Source organism: Eschrichtius robustus, chromosome 7, assembly GCF_028021215.1.
Source record: "Eschrichtius robustus isolate mEscRob2 chromosome 7, mEscRob2.pri, whole genome shotgun sequence".
Lineage (NCBI taxonomy): Eukaryota > Metazoa > Chordata > Mammalia > Artiodactyla > Eschrichtiidae > Eschrichtius > Eschrichtius robustus.
In genome coordinates, this window is record NC_090830.1 from 108,543,407 (window position 1) to 108,560,319 (window position 16,913).

Consider the following 16,913-nt stretch of genomic DNA (forward strand, 5'->3'; position numbering starts at 1 on the left):
CAGTTTTCAGAAGGTCACGCTGGCCTGACTTTTGCCTGGCGGTTAGCCACAGCGGGCAGGGGCGAGCATGTCAGGCAGGGGACCCAGCACGTGCAAAGGCACAGAGGGGCTGTTATATCTGGAACCCTTAAAAGCAGCCTAATGAGGCCGGAGTGGCAGCAGGGGGATGAGGCTGGGTAGGATGAAGATCAGGCTAGGCGGGGATGGGCCTAGTGAGTGAGTCAGGCCTCGGCTCTGCAAGAGGCGTCTTAGCAGGTGAGGCCCAAGCATGGCCGTGCATTTCTGTCACTCTGGCACCTACATGACAGAGTACAGGGCTAGACAGATACAAAGGGCAGCCGTGCCATGAGAAAGCAGATTAAAACCCGATCTTGGGCAGCAGCAAGGCATGGAGACAGGGAGACAGGGCCCACGCCCCCCCCAAGTGTGGTTGTGTGGGGCTCCTGGCCTCCACGGGTCACCTCTAGGTAGGGCCGGATGGTGGAGTACAGCTTGCTGATGGCGGCTTCATCAGCGTGGGGAGCCAAGGCCACGACCAGGTCCAGGACGGACAATCTGCTCAGCGACAGGAGACCAAGGAGAAGCTTAGTGGAGGCTGGGGAAGGGCATGGACTCTCAGTGTCCTCATGTCTACTGGGTACGGGGGAGGTGGGAAAGGTCAGGGTGAGGAGGACAAGGGGCCTCGAAGGAGCCCATGAACAATAATCACTGCCTGTAACCTAACTCAGCACTCATAAGGTACCAGCACTGTTCCCAGCGCTTTACATGTCTTAACCCCTTCAATCCTCACAGCAACTCTATTGCAGGTATTATCATCATGCCCATTTTACAGATGAAGGCACAGACTAGAGTAGATAAATAACTCAACCAAGGTCACAGCTTATAAGGGGCAGAGCTGGGATTTGAATCCGGGCAGCATGTCTCCAGGGTCCTCACCCTTCCCTAGCAGACTACAATGGTGCTCCAGGATGGAGGAACTGGTCAGGTCTCATGGTAGAGCTGGGACATTGAATATCTCAAGACTTTCCTAAATAATTCCAGACAGAAACACAGAGCTTCTGCTAGACGTACTCTCTAGCTCCCTGGGCTGCCCCAGCTCAAGTGGGGCACTTACCTGGTGAAGTCAGAGCTAGCAGGGTCCAGCACCTTCTCACTGGCTTTTTCCAGGAAACCATTCACCAACTGGCAGCCCAAAGGGATAAGGAGGGAGTTGTTCAAGAGAAAATACAGAGCAGCAGCAGGTCCCAGAATTGCATCCTCGTCTCTTCCCCCTCCTCTCCTCCCTTTTGAGGAGCCTCGAGTCCAGCCTACTGCTGGCATGTGGTCCCCTGTTCTTCTGGGGGCAGAGGGCCAAGTGAGCCATGGTGGGTAGGGTCTTGACCTTTCCAACACCCCAACCCAACACTCACCCACCAGAGACTGTTCCTCCCCCTCCTCTACCAGCTCACCTGAGGCTCAGTAATGGTGAGGTAAGTTTTGATGGTTTCCAGCACGGCCCGGCGAGGGGCTGGGGTGTCTCCAGCTGCAATGGGCTGCCCGTACAGGTTGAACAGGATCGGCAGAAAGTTCTTCGCAAAGCGGCTCACTTCAGCACGGTCAGCCTCTGGCAGGAGGACCAAAGTTTGCACAAAAGGGCCAGGAGATGACCCTGCCTCAAAGGCCACTGTGGTTGCAGCCCAGAGGCATTCTTTTGGGGGACCTGTGACAGGATCATGGGTTTGGGGCTTTTCTGGGACAGGAGAGGCTGAAGCGAGAGCACAGAGGACGAGGGGCCACCACGGTCTATGGGGCCAGCCAAGTGCTAGCCCCACGTAAAGGCTGGACGACTCCCAGCAGCTGTCAGCACACTGAGAGTAAAGGCAGAGAAGGGGCCGTTCTCAGCGTCCTACTAACTCCTCGGGTCCCCAGCGGACACTCAGGTCCTTGACAAGGATCAGCGGTGGCTCAGGCAATGAGCTGGACAGGCAGGGTCAGGGGACTCGCACCATCACAGCCATCTTCCTCCAGCCCCGACCGCACAGCCCACACGTACCCGCCTCACAGCCCTTGGTGATGAGGGTGCGCAGGGCCTGGCACACAGTGACCCTCAGGTCTGGGCGCTCGCTGATGGCCGTGCCCAGTGTCCGCGCCAGCCCTTTGAAGGCGGTGGCCACGTCCGTGGGCCTCGTGCAGAACCCAGGCAGGAGGGTCCAGATCTGGGGAGGGAGGGGATGATAGAGGAGAGTGACGCCCAGCAACCTGTGCCCGCCTGTCCTCCCCACGCCCCCCAGCTGACCCCTTACCTGCCACTGGAGCGTGTCGTAGATCTTGGACTCCACTGTGCTGCCTGCCTGGGCCAGGTCCATTGCTAGAGTGACACAGGACACAGTGTGACCCTGGGCACACTCCTGACTGACAGGCCTCATTTTTACCCAAACCAAAAGCCCAATGACGAGGACAGGAACATGGGCGATTCCCCTGCTCCACAGACGAAACATAACACTTATTATTAAACAAACACTTGTTTGTTCTAAAAAAGTGAAAAGACCTGTGTAAAACAGAAAGCGATATCTCCCCACAATCTCCCCCCCAAATCTTCCTCCCCATTTCTGACCTTCTTATATTTCTCCAAGCACGTGCACACTTTTAAAGACGTAAAAAGGACTGTCTTATAAATATATTGTTCTGAAACCTGGTTTTACTTGGGAATAAAGCTGGTAGCATTTATCAAGCAGTTTCTACATGGCAGCCTGTGTAATGTGCACTTACGTGATTATTTCATTTAATCCTCACACCATCGCAATTATCGTCCTCATTTTACAGATGATGAGCAGACCCGGGGGAGTTGAATAAACTTGCCCGAAGTCACCAACTGTGGAGCGGCTGAGCTAAGATTTCAATCTAATCTGCTCAGCTCACCATGGACTAAACACGTCCATTCCCCTGTCGGTCTCTTTCCTTCTGTGTCCCACAGTGGGGCTTTATTATGACTGACTTCACTGGAGCCCCACTGAGGGATGTGTGGGCTGTGTCGGGATTTTTACTTGGAACATCTTTGTATATATAAATAGGTGTGTACCTGTCTAATTATTCCTCTGGTGGGAGAAAAGGCCCCTGTCTGCCTGCCTCGGGGCAGGGGTGCCTGGGCACGCCTCGGACCCCGCTGATGACGGCGCTCAAGCACTGGCTGACCACCTGCTTGGCCCAGGGAGGCTGCCGAACGTCCTAAGGCTGGGGTGCTGGACCAGGAGCCCTTCCCGACCCTTCCAGTGAGGCCCCAGGACTGTGGTGGGCCCGTACCTTTCCTCTTTAGGGTGGTAGCCAGAGGTAGGAAGTAAGCGGTAAAGAAACCAAGTCGAGTTTCCCGGACGTGGTCTCGGACGACGGGCAGCAGCCAGCTCCGAGGGAAATCCAGAGTCTCTCTGGGAGGAGGGAGGGGAGGCGCGGTGAGGAAGGGGTGACGGCCTGGAGCTGTCTCCCCACGGAGCCGAGGAACAGCACAGGTCCTGCTCTGGCCGCCCCCACTGACCCGCACGGCACACGGAGGCGTCAGCCGAGGGTGTGGACACCCTCCCAGCGGAGAACAAGCCCCGTGGCTCTCCTGGGGCTGGAATGGAAGCCAAGCAGGGCTGCACTTACTCAGAGCCATCAATTTCCAAAGGCACAGCCTCTAAAACCACCTCGGGGCCCATGCTGGCCACGGCAGCGCCCACTGCGCGGTCCACAGCTGCCGTGTGGGGGGAATAGGGGGAGAGGCGCAGGTCACACAGGGACTGGAGGCACTGGAGCAAAGAGACGCGGGTCAGACATTAAGACGGGCCTGCAGCGCAGGCACCCGGGGCTGAGGCTGGGCCAAAGTCTCCAAGAGGACGAGGTCAGGGGCGTGGGGTCAGGTTATGCTCTCGCCGGAGGTCACAGACCATTAACCAAATTCAACCCTTGGATGTGTCTGAGCCCTCCTCAATGCCCCAGGATTTAAAAAGAAATTCTGTATTTGTTAGTAACGTGTAAAAATCAGGAGATTTCATATACAAATGTAGATTTCCGGTTTATCTTGAAAACTGGGAAGGTATGGGAAACGCAGACCCACAGTACAATTAGTATAAATTAGCAGGCACTGCGGAGCAGCTGCCCCTCGAGACCAGAGCTGCCCCCTCTGGTTCACTACAGCCCCACAGAACCCCTCTGCGAGCCTCATTCCTTGAGGACCTCTCACAGGAGCCAGGTGTTGCCAACCTAATCTAGCAGGGCCCGGGCCAGGCCTCTCAATGACGGCCGTACCCTTGGGGAAGGCCCCACGAGGCCGGGAGCTGCTCCGCCTACTGGAGAGGGGTCTGTGGCCTGTCCTCAGGCTCCCACCTGCTCCTGGAGCTGGGGAGGATCTCCGGGTGATCCCTGAGCCTTAAAATGGTTTACTCTGGGCTTTGGTAACCTCCCTGGGACCTAAGGCTGCTTAAAATACTATGCTCACTTGTTACAGAAAATTTAGAGAATTAAAAGATAATAGATAGGGGTGAAGGAGAATCACACTGGTTCCCTGTGAGTTTCAAAACCATCAACTCCAGCTAAGACTAGTGAGAAGGCATTAGGGGGTGGGGGGTGAGGGGTGGTTTCAGCCCTCTTCTCGTTCCTCCCAGTCGCCTTCCTGGGGACACAGTACTGGGCACCCGCAGTGGACCCTGGCAGTGGGGGAGTAAAGTGCAGAGGTAACGGAGACACGTGCCCCTCTAGCAGCCCCAGCACCACCTCCTGCCCCGGCCCAGCCGCTGCCCCAGTCACCTTCCTCATCACAGGATGGGCCTGTCTCCCACACGCCTCGAAGAAGACACACAGCAGCTGTAGCACGGAGCTCCATGATGCGTGGAATCTGTACGTCAGGCCCTCCTCCACTGCCCTGCCAAGGGAGTGGGCAGTCAGGGCCGTGGAAGTCCATGGCCGGCACCAGGAACTACAGACCATGGCAAGGGTGAGGCCCCAGGAAAGGCCAAGGGGGAGAGCTAGTGTTTACCAAGTCCCCCCTGTGCTAAGAGTTTCATTTATATAATCCTCACACTTCAAAAAAAAGCTGTGAGCTAGGTTATTTGTTCCATCCTCAGATGGGGAAACTGAGGCTCAGAGGGACTAAGTAACCCAGCAGTGTCACTCTGCTAGTGGCCAAACTGGGCCTCCAAAGCCCGTGTTGTCACTGTCCCATGCTTTCTCGGTCTGACCAGAGGTGGGAAGATGGGGTAGGTACAGGTGGCCTGGGCAGAGGGAGGAAAGCCACAGCAGTGGGGAAGCCCGGCCGGCTGCTAGCCCCTTCCGGCCCATGCATGCTGTGGTCAGCTCATCTCTTGAAGTCGAGCCCCAGAGGCTTTAGGCAAGAATGGCCAACAGGGGTTAGTGTGGGGAAAGGGGTGAGCTGGGGGTGGAGCAGCTCTATTCCTCAGTTTTCCAAAAACTTCATTCCAGGTGTATCCAGAAGAAACAGGCCTATGTCCTCACAAGGAACAGAACCCAAAGCATCACACCTTAGAGCTGAGCAGACAGACCCAGAGGAAACACCAAAGATCCTAGCCTCTTGGTGCTCTGAGGCTCCTCACTGGCGGCTGGAAGGGCCCGGGTGGTTGGAGGCCGTGTCTGTGAATGGCTTCTCTTGGAGGCATGGAGGGCAGCACAGCACATGAGTAAGAGTGGACTCTGCGGTCAGGCTGCCACTTACTAGTTGAGTGACCTCAGCTTTCCCAGTCTGTAAAATGGGGCCAGCACCTATCTCCTAGAACTGTAAGGACTACCAGTAGTTTCTATTTATTGGAACTTAACTACACACCAGGTAGTGTTCCGAGAACTTTACATATATGACCTCATTCAATCCACACCTCCATTAGACTGATGCGGACCCTGAGGTGTTGAGAGGTGGAGGAACTAGCCCCAGATGACGGGCCCCCAAGTCCACACTCATGAGCATGACACTACGGCACCTGGAGTGTGGCCAGTGCTCAAACCGACACCGGCTGCTCTGGCAGCGTGTGCAAGGCCCACCACAGTGACAACAGGAGTACCTGTCATCATGAGGAACTTTCTACAGGCACACCTTATTCCCTCCTCACGCAGAAGCTGTGTTCTCACCTGAACATCTTGGCGACATACTGGGCAGGGCCTGAGGCCGAGGAGGTCACGGAGCCGATGTCAGCCATGTGGGGAGCGACACACTCCTTCAGGATCTCCTGCAAAAAGAGGCCACAGCTGTTTGGGCCCAAGACAGCCCCCCAGTGCCACTCAGCCTTCCCAGGTGACTGCTTCCTGAAGCTTCTAGGAAGCTCACCCCCACCCTGAGAACTTCCTCCCCAGGACGCAGCTGGAGGCCTGCGGTGAGCTCTGGGAGCTTCTAAGGCTCTCTGTTTCCCTCGCTAAAGCTGGGCTGGGGGGCTGAGGTACCTGAAGGCACTGGGTGGCAGCTGTCACCACCTGCGAGTGGGGGGAAAGGAGGCAGGTCGTTGCAGTTCCAAAAAAGCGAGGGAGGTGGCCCAGCCCGAGGTCCCGATGCAGCCTGTCAACACAAAAGGCTTCTGTGGGGCCTGGCCCTGGGCCTCGGGGACTCAGATGGCCCAGGTCTGACGGCAGTCACAGATCTGCGGGGCTCTACAGGGCCCTGCTGGTGGGCAACTGCAAAAAGTGCCGTCATGCAGGTGACAACTACATGTGGTACAAAAATGCAAACAGGTCTCCAGGGTATAAAACGAAGAGCATGCCTTCCTCACCACACCTTTCTCCCAGGCTGACTCTCGGATGCACTTCCCAGGGGAAATTCAAGCTTAAGTTTCTCAAATACTCTTCGAAGTTTTTATGCATATACAAACACACAAAACAATAACAATTGCTAACATTTATGTAACAATTATCACATACCAAGCACTGGTGTAACAATAAGCATTAATTCATTTAAACCTTGCAAAAAACAAAAACAAAAACCTTACAACTGAGATTAAATCCTATTACAATTCCCATTTTATAGATGAGGAAACTGAGGCTTGAAGAAGTTGAATAACTTGCCCAAGGCCACCCAGCTAGTGGGGGGTGGGGGTGGTCAGGACTCACAGCCCGGTAGTTTGGCTCGAGAATACAGATAATTATGCACCTTGCTTTTGCTCAGTATATCTTGGACGTCTTCCCACATCAGCATGCACACATTTACCTCAATTATTTCTAACAGCTGCCTAGTATTCCACTGTTTGCATTTAACCAGTCCCCCCCGGGGCCACATCTAGGTTGCTCCTAGGTGTTTTTGCCATAACCTATAGTGCTACAACAAACATCCTACAACTGTGGGAGTCCTCCTGCAGGATAAACCCTGAGAAGCGGAGAACAAAATGATTTGGCCATTTGCTGGCACCTCCAGGTAAAAGGTGATTTGGTGCAGAAAAAAAGACACGGGCCTGGCAGACCTGCACTGGGGACCTGGCTTTTCTCCCTTGCAGCTGCATGACTAGCTAACTCGCAGTGCTTTACTTTCTGGTTTATGAAGTGGGCTAAGAACTTCTTCGTGGGGTGGTGTGATCAGTGAGATGAAACTTGGATGCAAAGCACCCAGCATGGTGCCTGGGGGAGAGCAAGCCGACGGGAAGCCTTCAGCGGAGGGGAGGATGACACGGTGGTCAAGCTTCGGGGGACTCAGAGACCCTGCCTCCAGGCAAAATGCAATCACCAACTGATATTCTATTTCATTCTCAGCCTTATTCGGGAAAAGTGGAGCCATCTAGTGGCTACTATAAGAGTGACTGTTATGACGGAGACACAAAACAGAAACTGGGACCGCCACCACCTCCCCCAAGAAAGCCGAACCCCCTCCAGCTTCCGGCTCATGTCCCTCCCATCTGTACCGCAGGGCAGGGGGCCTGGCTGGAGGCCAAGGGACCGCCCTCCACTGCATCCCTACCTAACCAGGTTAATGTGGGCTTTCTCCATGACTTTCAGCCAGGCCAGCAGGGGTTGTAAGTCATTCTCGCTGGGAACGTAGTCGTACAAGGCCTAGAGGTGGGACAAGGAATAAGCAGGTGACTGAGCAAGTGTGTTCAGCAGCAGCCCAATGACAGGACCCCTTCCCATCCCTAGGCAACAGCACGTCCCCGTGACTGTCCTGTCCCAGGGCCTGCACACGGGGCCCCCTGCACTCACAGCCCCCTTGGCCTTCCTTTCCCTGCTCAATGAAGCCCTTCCGCTTCTGCTTCTATGGGAAAAAAATCTCTAGGAGCAGTGAAGAATAACTTGGGTCACACAACCCTTTGTGAACCTGACAAAAGCCAGAACCCTTCTCCGGAAAAATGCACGTGAGCATACACACACATTTTGCAATTTGGGGGGGGGGGTTTGTGCCCCCTTCCCCAAATCCACCCAGAGATCCCTAACATTGAGAACCTTTGTTCAAGGTACCTGTTAATACCATGAGACCACGCTGAATGGTTTATTACGTTAACTACCACGAAGTCAAGAGTCAGGCCCCCCGGCTCCCGTGGACACTGATGTGGCTTTGGTGGCCAGTCTCCTGGCTGCCCGTCTGCCTGACTCCTACGCTGGGGCGGCCCAACCCAGCCCATCCAACCTCGCTCTGCAGACAAGTAACAGGGCCACCCCCCAGCACAGCCATGTCCCCCGTCCCCCCATCAGGCCTCACCGTGATGATCTGGGCGTTGAGCTCTGCTGGCAGGGTACCCGGGCTGGGCTTGGCATGGAAGAGGCTGTGAAAGGCCTGCATGGCACAGGCTGTCACCAGCTGGAGAGGACACGGAGGCTTAGTGGGGAACCCACCGCAAAGCCCACGGTGGCCCTGGGCTCCTCAATATCCCACTGCAGCCGGTGGGCTTGGGGGGACTTGGGCCCCCTGAACCTCAAACATGCCTCCTACACCTGGACACTCAGGGGACTGTTGCTTTAGTAAGTCTTGGCAGCCACCAGGAAAAAAAATGATTTAAACAAGGACAATGGAGAAATGTGAACAAAATGTTTTTTTAACATAATGGGCTAAAAAAGCAGGCTACAAATGGTTGGCATACTATAATTACAGCTGTATTTTCACGTTTTTATGTGTTTGCTTACCTAAAAAGAAAATATCTGAAAGGATACACAGCAAGTTGTCTGTACTATTTATCTTAGGAAATGAGACTTGGAGGGAAAAAGAGAACTTCTATTTTTTACTTTATATACTTCAGAATGTTTTTTTTTTTCCTTTTAAACAACAATCAGGTTATTTATATAACGAATGCTTTAAAATACGTATGTGAACAAACAGTATAAGAGAATATATAGAGACTAACAGAATTGTGCTAGCATATCAAATGCAAGGGATCGTTTTTATGTATCTTTAAAGTTGTCATACTGACGTTATTAAGCAAGCAAAAAAAAAAAGAGAGAGAGAGAGAGAGAAATAACTGTGCCTGTGGCTGGGGTAGAGCTCAAGGTAGGGGGAGGACTGACGCTTTACCAGCCCCGCCATGGTTCCATCCTCTCCCTCACCTCATCTCCCAACTGAAGATGCCCAGTCTGTCCGACATTGGGGATGCAATGCTGTCCCTGGGTGTAGCTAAGAGCAGCGCGGGGGGCCGGGAGATCCCAGCCCCTGCTTTTGGCCTGAACAGTGAGCTTCCCAAGTGCCAGCACCACGGGCCTGGGGTCTGAAGCTCTGCCCTCCCTCCTCCTCGGCGCGCCCCCACGCGCTGGGGCCCGAGCTCACCACGTGGCTCAAGGTCATGACCCGGAGGAGAGTCTCACTGCAGCTCTTCACCAGGCCGTCCGGGAAGCAGGGCAGCAGGTCCTTCAGCAGGGTCAGCATGTGCAGCGTGGTGGTGGCCTCCTTGGAGCCTGGTGGACAGAGGGCAGCTGAGACTCCAGCCCACTCTCTGCAGCAGGCCCTGTCCCCCGCCGCCCACTCTCAACTGCGCTTCCCCACCTCCAGACTTCTCGATCTCCTGGATGCAGAACTTGGCGGTGGACATGGCAGCAGGGTGATGGGCAGGGGCCTTTTCACCAAACATGAATTCACTGCCCTTGAGGACGGAGCACACTCCATGCTGGGCAGCCTTCCGGATCTGAGGGGCAAGGAAGGGGGACAGGGCCGGGTCAGTGTTCAACCAGCAGTGTGTGTGGTTCTCATGACCACCAGCAGCGAGCATCGATCGCACACCTCCTACAGGGCCAAGGCCACGCCTGGGGCTGCGTGTGTGTGGACTCCCGGGCTGCCGAGTAAGACGGACCTCGCTTTCCATTCTCTCCTGCTAACTCACCAACTGGCCTTGAGCAAACCAGACCACTTAGTCTCTGGGCTTCAGTGTCTCATCTTTACAACACGGATTCCTTCATTCATGCAATCATCCAGCAATATGGAGTGTCCACCAGTTCAGCAGTGAACCAACAACTCATTGGGAGGTAGGAAATAAAGAAATGTACACCAGAAGGTAAAAGTACTTTGCAGACAATAAAACAGGGGCTGTTACTTTTTATACGGCGATCAGGAAAGTGTCACTTCAGTGACATGACGTTTCAGCAGAGACCTGAAGCAAGTGAGGGAACCACCGCAGGGATACACAGGGAAGGAGGCATGCCTGCCTGGGATCAGAGCGCTTAGCACAGGGAGTGACTCTTATGACTGTTACACATTCCCCGCCCTAAATTTCAGAAGGAAGCAGAGTGGCCAAGCACAACTTACTGGGCACCTACGACAAGCCAGGACCTGCGCCAGGCCTGTGGGGAACACCAGAGTGTCGCCGTGACCTTGCAGCAAAGTTGTTATTATCATCCCTATTTTACAGCTTAAAAACCAAGACTCAGAGAGGTTAAGTAACTTGCTCAAGGTCACAGCACAACCAATGAGTCCAGTATTCAACTCAGTCTGTGTGACTCCAAAGCCCCCCTCCAGCCCCCTCTCCTGACACTGTAACTAAACACGTCACTGACCAATGAGGCAGCAGAGACTCAAATGGGCCTGACCGTGACCCTCCCTCCTGTAGGAGGAGCTAGCAGATAGGGCTTCAGGCAGGAGGAGAACCTCCGGACAAGAGCCCAGCGCTCAGGGCGAGCTCCCCAGTCCACTCAGCAGGCCAGGCCCAGCCCGGTTACTAGAGTGGCTGCCCCCTCCCACGTCCTGGTGCCCCACGGCCTCACCTTGGGCTTGGCGTGCACAGTGAAGCTCAGCAGCCCATGGTACACCTGCAGGGTCACGGGGTAGCTCCAGGCCTCCAGGTCCTGCTTCCGCAGAAGGGTGGCCAGGCAGGAGAGGACCTTCAGAGGAGAGGCAGTCTCTCAGCTCCACCCGCTTCACCCAGGTGGGAAAGAGCCCGGCTTCTCACCAACTCCAGAAAATGCCAAAGGGCTTTCTAAGGGCCCACAGAGTGCCTATACCCCTCCCAGGGAGTGTCCAAGCTGTAGCCAAATCAGATGGGCTCTGGAAGACGGCAGGGGGACACCGAGACCCAAACACTGACCCATCGGAGGGCAGAGGTGGAGCCACTGCTGGCCTGGGCTGACATGATATCCATGAAGGCTTTGGAGGTATCAGAGAACTTCTTAATGAGCACAGGGCTGGGCACGCTGCAGGGAGAGAAGAAAGAAGGTCAGAAGACCAGAGGGGCCTCCGAGAGCAGCGGGTCTGGAGGAGAAGCTGGACAGAGTGGGGCAGCGCTGGCCCAGTCACTCAGCGAGCCCACCCTTCCTGACGCCCGGTTCAGTGCGTTTCCGTGGCACCTGAGCTCCCTGCCTGCCCCACCTTCTCCACCACCCGCTCTCCACTAACCACCAGATGGGCCCTTATAAACTCCCCCAAGTACTCTCCCCACCTGCCCCCCGGCTGCAGATGCCCAGACATCGTGGCTCAGCACTCCACCCTGTCCCTCCTGCCTCGCTCGCTGCACAGGGCTGCCCCTGCCCGGGCACCAGCACTCACACTCTGTCCCGTAACATCCCAGGCCACCCTGGAGCCTGAGCCAGTAGAATGCCACCTGATACTTAGCATCTTTTTGTTCCTTTTAATAATTCCCTGATCCTCTTCCTCCCTTCCACCCCCACTCCCTTTGTCCCCCTACAAGAAGCCAGGACTCACCGCTTCAGGACGAGGTTCAGCAGGTAAGCAACAGCGGCCAGAGACTCCGCGGACTCCACTGCTTCCATTGTTGTCATCTGAGGCCAGACCATGGGGTGTGAGTGGGAAATGTGTCACGCTGGGCAAATGGGGTATGGGGGCACCGTGTGCCCAGCAGGACGGTTATGACCAAGAACGCTGGTGTCAGAGGTTCAAATCCCAGCTCCGCCACTGTGACTTTGGACTAGCAACTTAACTTTTCTGTGACTCGGTTTCCTCATTTGTAAAACAGGGATCATAAGTTGTTGTGAGGTTTAATTGAATTAATATACATCAGACATTTAGAACACTGCCTGACACATTATGAAAACCATATAGTGCTATCTAATCTACGTCATTAGTCTAGAGCAGAGGTTAGAAGGCTTTTTCTGTAAAGAGCCAGATAATAAATACTTTAGACTCTGCAGGCCACATATGGTCTCTGCTGTGTATTCTTCTTTGTGTATTTTAACTATCTTGTAAAAATGTAAAAACCATTCCCAGCCCTAGGGCTATACAAAAACAGGCCACGGGTCAGATGATGCCCATGGGCTATATAGTTTGCCGGCCCCTGTTCCATGGTAGTGGTTCTCACACTTTTACACCCTTAAAAAGTATTGAGGGGGGCTTCCCTGGTGGCACAGTGGTTGAGAGTCTGCCTGCCAATGCAGGGGATACGGGTTTGAGCCCTGGTCTGGGAAGATCCCACATGCCACGGAGCAACTAGGCCCGTGAGCCACAACTACTGAGCCTGCGCGTCTGGAGCCTGTGCTCCACAACAAGAGAGGCCGCGACAGTGAGAGGCCCGCGCACCGCGATGAAGAGTGGCCCCCACTTGCCACAGCTACAGAAAGCCCTCGCATAGAAACGAAGACCCAACGCGGCCATAAATAAATAAATAAATAAATTTAATACTTGCTACTCTAACTAGCTCCTCTGACATCTCTCTGTATTCACTATTAAAAAAAAAAAGTATTGAGGATTTCCCCAGAGAGATTCTGTTTACAAAAGTTATATCTATTGATATTTATCATATTAAAAATTAAAACTGAGAATTTTTTAAAACACACAAATATGCAAGCACAATTCCAGGAGCTGTCAAAATGTCATCAGACATCACGTAACTTCTGGAAAACTCCAGGGTACGGTCATGAGAGAATGGGAGTGAAAAAGGTAAATGATGGTTTAGTATTATTATGGAAATAATTTTGACTTAACCAACCCCCAAAAGGGTCTTGGGAACCCCCAAACTACACTTTGAAAACAATTTTACTAGAGAATCCCCTGGGTGTAACTCAGTTTCATGGATTAGGGGAAAAAAATAAAAGAGAGTAGTGGATTTTGTTTTACAAGAATAATGTAGCAAATACCACCAGGCTTACCAAGCCACCTGAGAATAACTGAAGCGCTTTCACCTGTTTAAGGCTGTCCTTCTCTATCCCCGCATGCAGGGGCCCCTGCCTTCTCCTTATAGCCTGAATAACCTGCTGCTCCGAAAGCCCGCCCACCTGCAAGTCACACCCACTCACCAGGGCAGCAAAGTACTCAGTCTCTGTCTCCTTCCCACCCTGGGAGCGTATCACCTCGGTGACAGCAGCCAAGACAGCACAGATCTGCACATGAGGGAGAAGGTACCTATGACATCTATTTCCTATCAAACCCCACCGCAGGGTAGCCTCTTCTCCTTCCTCCTTCACAAATTATTCTCCTGATAAAGCCCAGAGCAGACAAGATGAGCAGTATCCAGAGCCAGGGGAACACACACGGGGCCCGGCAACAGGAAAATTCACACATCTGCCCAAAACCCACCTCTAAGGCTCCACCCCTTATATATGGAAACACCTGCACAAATGTGTAAACATTCAAGCACAAGTGTTCACTGCCACAACCAGTTGGAACAATAAAGCAGCCATCAACAAGGGATTAATAATGTACTCTTATTATATAATAATGACAAATTCAAACACTATGTAACTATTGAAAAGAGTGGTGAACAACTACATAGATTAACTTAGAAACACTGATCAGTGGTGAAAAAAGTTGTAGAATAGTATATAAAAAATATAATGGCATTTCAGTAAACCTAAACAAAATGTGGGTAAAAAAGTCTAGAACAGTAATTTGACAAGAGGCCATTGAGCACTTGAGATGTGGCTAGTATGACTGAGGAACTGCATCTTAAAATTTTTTAATTATTTATATTTAAAAACAAATACTTTATCCAGTTATTTGGAAACAGATTTAGAACTACTTGGGTATATGAATCTACTTTTGCAACTGTAAGTTTTATGAACTTTAAATACAAATCAAGTATTGCCAATGAAGATTTAGCCTCCAAATGGAGGTGTCAGACTAGATTTTGAAGACTCAGTACGATAAAAATAATGCAAAAAACACCTCACTTTTAAAAATATTGATTATAAGTTGAAACAACAATATTTTGGGTACACCAGGTTAAATGAGATATATAATTAAGGTTAATTTCACTTGCATCTTTTTTACTTTTATTTAACATAGCTACTAGAAAATTTTAAATTATGTATGTGGCTTACATTATATTTCTTTTCAACAGCGCTGGTCTAGAAAAGTACTGTTACTGTTAACAGTAACTACCACAAAGGAGTTAAGCTGGGAGAACAACTTTCATATTTTATTCTACTCACCTCACTTTGTTATCATTTATAGTTTTGACATTTTTCATTTAAACAATGAAAAAATATATATATATATATAATTTATAAACTAAAAAAAGTAAATAACATTTAGGTCTTGTTAGATAAAACATTTTTTAACCACTGTTATTCAGTATTAATTTACTCAACAAATGTTTCCTGAAAACATTCTATCAATATATAAAAAAGCCTGTGTTAGGTATAGCTTAAGAGACAAATGTTTGCAAAAAATGTTTTGGACATTTGAAAATTGTCAGGAAAATACCCTGAGGGACTTTACACTTGAGCCAGGAAGATGTTCTTAGAAAAAGCAGAAAGTGGAACATGCCCTAGGAGAGGTAATAAGCAGCAGACACAAAGGGTAGGAGGGGTGACACATCATCCAGAGATTCCACCTGTTGCCACCGGACAGCAGTCAGCTGGCCTCCCCTCACTAGCCTCCGGCTGTCCTGAGAGTCCCCCCCTACCTCCTTGTGGGCAGCCGAGCTGGACTCCCAGAAGCGCTGCACTTTGCTGAAGGTGACGTTTGTGCAGTCGGAGAGGCCGCTCAGGAAGGTGCCCGAGGACTTCTCGGTGAGAGCTGGAGCCACCTCTTCCTCTTCCATGGCAGTCTCAGGGGCTTCGCTTTTACCCAGAAGCAGGGATCCTGACTGCAGTTCATTATGCAACTTTACCGCATCAACTGTCAAGTCGCTCTTTCCTGAACACCGGAGGCAAAGGGTAAGGCCCCCACTTCTACCCGAACCTCCTTTTGGCTAAGAGAACAAGAACTACCCCTAGGAAACAAACGGCGGAGTCCAGGCCCCCAACCAGAGAGGCTAAATTCTGAACGCGGTCTGCCTCAGCAGTCCACTGTACACCTAAAACTTATCAGATTCAGAAAGGGAACCCTCCAGCTAAAAGTTTCGCCGGTGGGAGTCGGCTGGGGGCTACAGTGAGGGGCCTGGGAAAGAGATGAGGGTGAAAGCGCTTTGTAAAGAGCCACCACGGTTAACTATAGGCGTGAGTACTGACTGATACTCGTGGTACTCTAGCCAAGTCATCTCCCTCCTGTGGAGTCGGTTTCTGCATCTCTTAAATGGGGAGGGTGGACCTTTACAACAGGCTCCAGATCGGACATTTTAGGAGACGAAAGGTCCGATGCTTGGGCCCCAGAGCCTGCAGAGAGGCTCAAATCCATTGAGACCCAGGCCCGCCCAGAACCCCGCCGCCGGCTGCGCCTGGGTCGCGACCCTGCTACCTGAGGGCCGGCTGAAGAAGCGGCTGCGGGCGGCCTGGCGGTGGCGGGAGATGGCCGGGTTGCTGTCGCTGCTGTGGCCTTTCTTCCAGCGTTTCAACTTGGCCGAGACCCCGGAGGGCAACTTCCCCGAACGACCCATGTCTACTAAGCCGGGGGTGAGTTTAAAGGACCGGGTTCCAAGGACCTAGAAACACACGCAGGACCCACGTGGGTTCGCAGCCCGCTCCACTTCCTGTTCCTCTGGCGTAACTTCCGTATTCACGTCCGTTACCATGGCAAAAGAGTCAACATCCGGTTCACGTATTCTCCAGGCTCCGATCTGGGGGGGGGGGCTCCGAGGAGATCAGTTCCTAGGGAAGAAGTTCTGGTGTTAGGGAGCCGCTGGGGCTCTTAATCCAGGGCTAGGGTTCTTGGCCACAGGAGTGTCTTTTTTGTTTTTTTTTTTTTTTACATCTTTATTGGAGTATAATTACTTTACAATGGTGTGTTAGTTTCTGCTTTATAATAAAGTGAATCAGCTATACATGTACATATATCCCCATATCTCCTCCCTCTTGCGTCTCCCTCCCACCTTTCTTATCCCACCCAGGAGTGAGTCTTATAAAACTGGAATTCCTTTGCAGGTTAAAAATCAAACGTACATTTATATTATTTTTAAAAATCTAATTTCAAAACTTAGGCGTAGAAACAAATTTATTTGAAAGAGTTAATCCTACTGTGTAGCACAGGGAACTATATCCAATCTCTTGGGAAAAACCATAATGGAAAAGAATATTTAACAAAAAGGGGGACTTCTCGCTGGCACAGCGGTTAAGAATCCACCTGCCAATGCAGGGGACACGGGTTCGAGCCCTGGTCCGGGAAGATCCCACATGCCGCGGAGCAACTAAGCCCATGCGCCACAACTACTGAGGCTGTGCTCTAGAGCCTGTGAGCC

At 52.2% G+C, this 16,913-nt stretch overlaps 1 protein-coding gene across 1 annotated transcript in view; it reads right to left on the bottom strand.

Annotated features, from left to right (window-relative positions):
- RRP12 (ribosomal RNA processing 12 homolog) overlaps positions 1-16,203 on the bottom strand; it is a 28,337-nt gene extending 12,134 nt beyond the window's left edge. The window contains exons 1-20 of the mRNA XM_068548294.1: positions 15,977-16,203; positions 15,204-15,436; positions 13,594-13,677; positions 12,047-12,123; positions 11,433-11,538; positions 11,113-11,229; positions 9,902-10,040; positions 9,686-9,813; positions 8,630-8,728; positions 7,895-7,986; positions 6,397-6,508; positions 6,088-6,185; positions 4,759-4,873; positions 3,619-3,761; positions 3,280-3,401; positions 2,283-2,347; positions 2,033-2,195; positions 1,449-1,603; positions 1,115-1,182; positions 462-555 (exon numbers count right to left, since the gene is read on the bottom strand). Of these exons, the coding sequence (XP_068404395.1) occupies positions 462-555; positions 1,115-1,182; positions 1,449-1,603; positions 2,033-2,195; positions 2,283-2,347; positions 3,280-3,401; positions 3,619-3,761; positions 4,759-4,873; positions 6,088-6,185; positions 6,397-6,508; positions 7,895-7,986; positions 8,630-8,728; positions 9,686-9,813; positions 9,902-10,040; positions 11,113-11,229; positions 11,433-11,538; positions 12,047-12,123; positions 13,594-13,677; positions 15,204-15,436; positions 15,977-16,115 (2,349 nt within the window). The 5' untranslated portion in view covers positions 16,116-16,203. The remainder of the gene's footprint in view (positions 1-461; positions 556-1,114; positions 1,183-1,448; positions 1,604-2,032; positions 2,196-2,282; positions 2,348-3,279; positions 3,402-3,618; positions 3,762-4,758; positions 4,874-6,087; positions 6,186-6,396; positions 6,509-7,894; positions 7,987-8,629; positions 8,729-9,685; positions 9,814-9,901; positions 10,041-11,112; positions 11,230-11,432; positions 11,539-12,046; positions 12,124-13,593; positions 13,678-15,203; positions 15,437-15,976) is intronic.
- Between the last annotated feature and the right edge of the window lie 710 nt (positions 16,204-16,913).